General features: G+C 25.6%; 1 protein-coding gene across 2 annotated transcripts in view; it reads right to left on the reverse strand.

Annotated features, from left to right (window-relative positions):
• Nucleotides 1-5,171: 5,171 nt before the first annotated feature.
• The window catches only part of LOC108688802 (short-chain dehydrogenase/reductase family 16C member 6-like), a 9,288-nt gene continuing 5,637 nt past the window's right edge, over nt 5,172-8,822 (reverse strand). The window contains exons 2-8 of one of the 2 annotated variants that reach the window (XM_018195222.1): nt 8,462-8,621; nt 7,959-8,113; nt 7,664-7,841; nt 6,675-6,804; nt 6,468-6,588; nt 5,683-5,808; nt 5,172-5,292 (exon numbers count right to left, since the gene is read on the reverse strand). In XM_018195222.1, the coding sequence (XP_018050711.1) occupies nt 5,223-5,292; nt 5,683-5,808; nt 6,468-6,588; nt 6,675-6,804; nt 7,664-7,841; nt 7,959-8,113; nt 8,462-8,602 (921 nt within the window). In that variant the 5' untranslated portion in view covers nt 8,603-8,621 and the 3' untranslated portion in view covers nt 5,172-5,222. Of the gene's footprint in view, nt 5,293-5,682; nt 5,809-6,066; nt 6,087-6,467; nt 6,589-6,674; nt 6,805-7,663; nt 7,842-7,958; nt 8,114-8,461; nt 8,622-8,822 lie in introns of those variants that run through there. The other variant, XM_018195223.1, reaches the window with a different exon arrangement.

Here is an 8,822-nt window from a genome sequence, read left to right on the forward strand (position 1 = left end):
ATATTCTATTCAATAGTTATATCCTGTTGTATAACTGTATCAAAATTATTTTTCTATTCATCATTTCGTGTGTACATTCACTTAAAAAACGGACCAAAATTTAATATAACTTTGTAATAATTTTTAATAGCGACAACACAGCAAAATATCATTGTATATTAATAATAATTAATTAAATATAATTAAAATTTCAATTCAAATTAAATTTTAAATATTTTTTGACAATTTTTTTATAATTATACTGTAAAAAAAATGTTTTTTTTTGTAAATATCTGTAAGACAAATTATAGAAAACTTTTATCAGAAGGAAAATAAAGTATAAACTTTAAATTTTAAAACTTTGTTTTTTCTCTATCTTATCTTAATATCTATCTTATCTTAATAATTTTTTGAATAAACGCTTACACCGAAGAAGTCGTTATGCATATTAATGCCTCATCATAGAACCATTTAAAATAAAAGTTGTAAATTTTAATATAGATGTAGAGAATAGAAAATTAGAAGGGGAGAAAGGTGAGATAGAGGAGATAGAGGGGAAAAGAGTGGGAGGGAAAGAGAGGGGGGAGAGAGAGAGAGAGAGAGAGAGAGAATTATATAAATGATACAGTGTAAAACGTGTATATTGTGACTCGCAAGATCGTTGTCAAGATCGTTGTCCGTTTTTAATTTTATATCATCAACTTTACAATGTACATGTTTTATATTGTATTATTTTATATAATTTTATCTGGATATAACTTTATACTGCACTATTCTCCTGCATACGTAATTTTGAGGCCTCCATGAGACGATCAACATATTAACTAGCCATGGGAAAATGTATGTGAGATAATCAAAGGTTCCTACGTGCGCGGATTGCATAGCAAAACTCATTGATTTTGATGACCTTGTGTAATTATATTGTTATACAATTGTGTTTTTATAATTATGCTGATTAAAATTTAACATTATATATAAAGAATAATTATAGTGCTATTAAAAATTTTTTAAGCAATAAACGAAGAATTATTGAATATAAATTTTGATAATTTTTATTTTTACAAAAGTCTGTTAAAGGGATAATATTTGTTATAAAATAATAAAAAAGATAAAATTTTATTTATCCGATCGTCGCTCATAACTCCTGCTTACTATAACGCTTTAAACTTCTTTCAATTTGTTTTAAAGAAAAATTAGTAGAGCTATCTAAGTACTCCAAGAGTTAATTATTTCAGAATATAAAATTGAATGCATGCATAGACAGAGTATGCCTTTGTCTTTAAAGCTAAAAACTGGTCCAAGATTTCAAACATTTTTGATGGAAATAAAAATTGGAGTGTAATATAATATTAAAATAAAAGTCAAATATAATATTTATACTTCTTTTACATTTCGTTTTTTGTTTCAATTTTTTTCGCCTCCTATAGAAGTTTCGTTTGCGCTTCTATTATTCTCTCATTACACTCGACTTATGCTCCGATTTTTATTTTCATCAAGAATATCTGAAATCTTTTACCAGGGACAGAAAAAATTTTAAACAATTAAATTCTTGAACAATTGTGGATACAAGCAACGATGAGATACTATTAAAGATCATCATTAAAGTCAATCATTTGAATGACTGTTTATATAAGTGATTAAGAGCCAATTATTCCATCTTCTTGAATTATGTGATAAATTATCTACTGAATAAATAAAAACATAAAAGAGTAAGATAGCTAAAGTTTATCGAAAGGTGGAACAATCTAGCCTAATAAGTAAGTCTAGTACGTAAGAAATACTAGTACTAATTTATAATTTATTAGTTTTGTAGACATATATATGATTAAACTTAATATATACATATAAATTCGATTTTTAAAACTGTAATTTTAATGTTATTGTCCAAGTTTGATTATCAATACACTACTAAATTCATTTTTATTATATAAATGCTATATAAACAATATGCATACTTGTAATGCTATAATATCTTATATATTGTCGCAAAATTACAAAGTTTTTCGCAGTTTATCATCTCTATATAATAAGCAAATTTATATCAATTGTAATCAATCAGTTATATCAATTGATGATGTCATTGTTCTTTAATTATCTTTGGACTCCTCGAGTCTGATCACGAAAATTTATTTAAGGCTGGCTGTCTTTAATTAATGATATCTCGTCGATACAATGAACAGTCATACAATGTTCAGTCATGAAGATCTTATTATTTATATTATTACTAGATTGATAAGTCCAGATCCTTATGCAGATATACTTTGATATACAGAGCATAATTGAAAAAAAAAGATAATAAGAATAAATTAAAAATCCCATAATTCATTTTTCATCAAAGCGCTCGATAAAATGTTAGTGTTTGGATAAGGATCCGGGCTAAAGGCTGATACACAAAAAAAAACATAAATATAACAATAGACAAAAGTAATAAGATGTTAGTAGTAAACAAATCAACATTTTGAATTTGTTATTGCTTATGTTATTATCTTTATGATTTTATTATTTTACTATGATTAGCTGATTTGTTTAGACTCATATAACACACAGAAAAACTTAAGCACGACTGCCACACATTTTTCGTAAAGTTAAGTTAAGACGCGAGATAGGTAACAATTTTTTAATGGGTTATATTAGATTAATTTAAAAATTAATTTTCTCGAGATCTTTAAAAAAATCATTAATTTATTTAAAGTATAAAAATACCAAAAAAGCATACAACAAAATCATTAAAAATTTGATAAAATAAATATATTTTTCATAATAAGAATAGAAAGCAAATTTAATCTTTCTTCATTATAAATTACGCTTCGCTAGGAATTATCGATCTTGTCTGATTTTAAATCATTTATAAATAACATTATTTCAATACTTAACTAAAAAAAAAATTTTTTCTAAGAAAATTTTTTCTTATCATTATAGCTCATTCAGCATTAATCTGGAGACATGGTGTCTCTATGCTAAGCGCAGCGATATAATATGGCACTTCTCTTTTACAAATTACTTTTGCATGAAATTTTTTAATTTATTCCATAGAACTTTGCAAAATTTGTAAAAAATTTTAAAATTTGTATCCGCGATGTAAGTTTATAAAAAAATCTCATTTAAGATCAGATCTTATTTAAATAAACAATCTAAAAAGTAAAGATTTTAAGCATTTTGGGTCATTTTATTATGATCATTTTCAACAAAGTTGCACTCCTCTCTCTTTTTAAAAAAAAAAGATTTGTTTATTTTTAGCAGAGTAAATGATCTCTTAATTTTGTGGCGTGGTATATTATTATTGATACTTGCAAAAATTCCAAGGTTGGCAACGTTATCTCATAAAAATAAATCCGTTACCGTATTTTTTCTTAAATAATAACTTATTCTCATTACTTGTTATTGATTTGCAAAAGTAACTCATTATCGTTATCATTATTCAAATATGACGAATCGTTACATTTTCGTTACTTTTTTTTTCTTAACACTAATAGAATATTGTATGCAGATTTTTTTCGGTAAATATAAAAATGATGTGAAAATTCTATTTTTTATTAGAGGACTATAGCTTAAAAAATATATGCCCATAGTAAACATTGTGTATTATTTTCATGAATGAAATAGATGTCATATTATATATTGCACTTTTTGTAATTTTTATACTTAAATAAATTAATTTTTTGTGTTATTTTTAATAAGATATCTTTAAATTATACATTTTAATTCTTAATACATATACAATACATATACATATACATTAATTCTTAATCACATACAATTTTTTTTGCATGATGGATCGTTTGTTGTGGGTTAATTTCCATTTTGCAAATATAACAAAAATTACGAAGATTTTTATGTATATTTTAACATTTTTAAAAAACATGAATTTACATATTCAGAAAAAAAAGAAAGAATAGAAAGCATTATTTAGCCAGGTGCAGTATTTCGAAGAAAAGAAACAAGATGTGAACAACTCATCATGAATATTCTAAGGATAAAATTATATTATAATAAAAAAATAATATCGTAAATATATGTGTATAATGCAGATTTGTAATCTGCATTATACACATATATTTAATTTGTGAGATATGACACAGAAAAAGTTTTAAGAAATTAAATATACTGTAAAGATTATATCTGAGTCAATCTATACGTGTAAACCATGAATACAATGAAAAAAAGGCGTTGTGATTTAACCAATCAAATTGTTAATGTTTCATCTCTGTTTTCTATAGTTACGACTAAACTTTTACATTTTAGAAATAAAGTAACGATGAAAGTAATTAGTGAAATCGTTACTTCAAAAATGTAATTGCATTACCATGAACATTATTTAGAAGAAAATGTAACGTTATTACCGAAAAAAGTAACTGGTAACGATAATGACATTACAAATAACGCGTTACGTGCCAACCTTGCAAAATTTCTTTGTTGCACAAATTTCTTTACATAATATTTATAATTATACACATAATATTTATAATTCTTTATCCTCTTTTTCTTTATGCGCATTAGATTAAAGTGCAAAACATAAAAATCTTCTCCAAAATTTACATTATCAAATTGTATTATGTTATTTGTGTATTTCTCGTATATGCTATTTGTAACATAATTACATATATATAATTGCATATGTATAAAGACAATGGTTATATTATTAAACGATCATTATACACACCTTATGCTTTATCGTATAATAAATACAAATATTAATAATATATAGAATAACAATATCTGATAATATAACAACAGCTCCGTTTAGTATTATAAATGCAATTATACCAATTTTCTTATTAATTAAGCAGAACAAAAAACTTTATTGTCCGAGCAATTGATTTATGACATATTGTGCTGACGCCATTAGAAAGCAATACGACATTCAAAACGACTTCTTTTACATTGTACAAAAAATTTATTTATTATATTATTATATTATACTTATTACTATCAATATAAAACACCTGCATTTGCGCGTTTACATATATTAATTCTTGACAACGATTAATTAAATTAATTAATAGATAATTATTTCTTATATATGGAATTATTTCTTATATATAGAACTGAGTAGAGTAGAAAAAGTTTTCGAAATTTTGAAAAGAGAAAGATATCTTATTTAAAAATAAGTCGACAACCCTGATTTTGTACAACATCTTATAAATAATACAATAGTATACTCGATAATTATATAAAAAAATTTTATTCACGCATTTGTTTTTAATCAATCAGAGAGATGTTTTTTTGTTAACTGTTAACCATTGTTAACTGTCCGCCTCGACACCGCTATCGCAAAAGTCTATTATGCAGCGTAACGCATCGTCGGGCAAAAATCTAAAATTTTATAAAATGTTACTTTTTTTCTACTTGAGATTTTCATTTTTATTAATATTATCACATTAATTTTTTTTTCTCATTAATATTAATTAAATGTTAAAAAATATTTTATTTGTATATTTTTTCTTCGAAGATAGCATCTTCATATATTATCAACTCATTATATTATTTACTGTGAATAATTTCAGACTTTGATAATAATCTTGACGTTTTTACGGGTGCTTTCTATATAAAGTTTATAGGTTTTGCGGGTTTCCTCCATGTCCAGATCGATTCTTGGAACGTTTTCGTGAACCTTGCAATTCATTTCATTAGGATGAGGAGCAGTCTGATACGTTGGTTCCAAGAATGGATCTGGACACGGAGGAACAATTGGAATTTATTTACCTTGATATTAAGTTGCATAACAACCAAAATGGAGGCACAGTTTTTTCGCGATAATTGCACCTTTGCGCTTGAATTATTCGTGAGGCTGCTTGCCCCGGTGAAACCAACGGCATGGCAGACGGGAACCTGTTCGAATTAAAATATTTATTGCCAAGTAATGTAAAAAAATCCAATATTTCATAATATTTTATAATCTTATTTGAATTACTAAGAAATATTTAATGTAAGATCTGAAGTAAACTGTCAAATAAAATTTTATTTTGCCGTTTATTTTCTCACAGAAATGACAATGGAATCGACATTGAATCGAAATTATCAAATTGACATCGATTCGACATCGATTCCATTGTCATTTCTTAGTAAGGTATATGTTTAGTAGCTCACCTCGCATCCAAAAATCTAATCTGCATGTAAAAAAAGCGTAACTAATTAGCAATATGTAATTGTATATATATTTTCCATTGTAACTTAATAGGTCAATTATTCTTATTTATTTATAGTTCTTATTTCAAGACTTGTTAAGTAATGTTTTAAGATGCTAATGGCTCTATTGATTAACTTCCTTTATGCTTTAAAACTTAAAAATAAGAATTGACTACAAATACTGGCCTTGAACATATTCATCAACTTGTTTGAGAATGGACAATGTAATTACAAATTTTAAAGTATTTTTACATAGTAATAGCATATACTTTATACTAATTAATTGTTAAGTATAAGTTTCAATTACGTTTACATAACATTATTGCGTAAACATTGTTTATATAATTTCATCGTGTACTTACTTTATTTTTGGTTTTTTGCAAAGTCCAGTGTCAACCATATACGGATAAATGGTAGTGAATTTGATTAAAGATTTTCCTTTGCTAGATGTCCGTAGTTCCTCGCTGATTGCTTCCATAAGTCCTACAATATTTGTATAAATAAAATTAAGAATTTAACACTTCTTGTGCCTAAACAATTAAAATCGAGTTAAATATAAAATAGCTTGCCTCTAACTGCAAATTTTGAAGCACAGTAGGGAACTAAATTTGGAAAACCATTAATTCCAGCCAGTGACGAGAGCGCAACTACGTGGCCGTGATTTTTTTCGATCATGCTTGGTAGAAATGCTTGTAGCATCTAAAAACATCAAAAATAATAGAATTCAAATACAAGAAATGTCAATAGTAAATAATGACTTGTCTGTGAAAAGTGATAGCATCAAGTCACTTTATATACATTAAAATAAGCTGACAGTTTTAATTATGGTTCATTTAAAGTTTAAGTAATTTTTATTATTAATTTGTGTAAATTTAATGATTAAACATTTACAAAGTTTGTTTATGCAATATCAATATAAACAATAAATGTTAATATCAATATAAATAGTAAATATTATAATTTAAAGAAATTACTATATATTTAATTAACTTTCTGTAAATTTTAAAGAAATATTTAAAGGATATTTTGTGCATAAGTCTAAATTATGGATCGGCAGGGACTACCTAAACATGTTTTAAATATTTTTTAATTATTTTTAATTATTTCCATATTTTTAATTATTTTCTGTAAAATTTCTTTAATGTATAATTATTTTATACTAACAGTTTCAAAATTCACATTACTTTAGTTCATATAATGTACTAGTATACTAAATACAACCTACTAAAGGCTAGTTGTATTATTTTCAGATAAAAAAAACCTATGTGATAATTTATCCAACGGATATATAAATAAAAGAGTAAAAGTATGAGTAAGAGTATGAATAAAGAGAGAGTATATAGAGTAAATAGGGTTGAAGTTTATTATGAAGAAAGATGGAACCACCCAGCCTAAAAGTTTTAAGAAATTATTAAAGAAGAGGTAATGTTGCGACTAATAATTAGAATTAAATCAGTAATTAGGTCTGTCAAATTGATATTTGACAAATTTTTTTTATTTTTACACGTATATGTATATATTTAATTAATTAATTTTTTTTGTCAATTCTTTAACTTACCCAGAATTGAGCCAGCACGTTAATGTCGAAGATTCGTTTAATTTCATCAATGGTATAATCGAGAAATGTATGGCAAGGCATTATACCAGCATTGTTAACTAAAATAGTGACGTTGCCAACTTCCTGCTTGACTCTTTCAGCTACGCTGAAGACCTCTTCTCTGTTTGACACGTCGCACCTGTGAAACGCAAACATTTTTGAATTTTCGAACGCTTTTCGATCGAACGTTTCACTATTATATACGTTTCTCTCGGTTTTATTGCATTTTGTAAAAGAGTAAACGATATAAACGTACTGATATGCGTATGCTGCAGCTGTTCCAGTTTTCTTTATCTCATTCACTGTCTCTTCGTTTGATTCTTGGTTTACATCCCAGCAAATCACTGTTGCGCCTAATGATGCATAACGAAGGGCCAATTCTTTTCCAATACCATGACCAGTGCCTGTTATCTGTAATAATATAGCAACTTAAAGCATAAAATTATCGCACTTTTTTTAGCATTTCTTTTTCGCAAACTTTACTTTATAAAGAATCTTCTTCTATAAATAAATTTAATTTATCATCAATTTATAATGTAATCACATACATGTATTATATACAGATTAAAAATAAATGTATTCTAATTTTTATTCGTCTCTCTTATATAAAATAAATTATATCTTATATAAAACAATATTATATAAAAATGATTAATGTACAACTTTATTAATAAAATGTATTAATAAAATCACATTAATATAATTATTTATGTCTGTACGATTTATGTATGTAATCAAAAATTCAAATTAGATACATACCAGTACGATTTCACCAGCCACGCTTTTTTCTTCCGCTGGAACGAAAAATTTATACACGCTTTCGCAAATGTAATATAGAATCTTCAAAATAAGTAGCAAAATGTCCGCAAGGATCAATGCGCCGTTGTATGCTTTTACCATGGCTGCTCGCTATTCTGGTCTGCAAAAATAAAATCTTTGTTTGATTGCAGAGACATAAAATAAAAGATTTATTCATTTGTTGTGATAAATTTTTTTTTAGCACAAAAAATTTGTATTTTTTAGAGTAGTTTAAAGAGACTTTATTAAAAAAATATTAAAAATAAATTGTTACAATATGCGTCTTTTTATTTATATACGCGTTCAGATTTTTATTTAGGTA

This window comes from Atta colombica, unplaced genomic scaffold (genome assembly GCF_001594045.1).
Source record: "Atta colombica isolate Treedump-2 unplaced genomic scaffold, Acol1.0 scaffold239, whole genome shotgun sequence".
Lineage (NCBI taxonomy): Eukaryota > Metazoa > Arthropoda > Insecta > Hymenoptera > Formicidae > Atta > Atta colombica.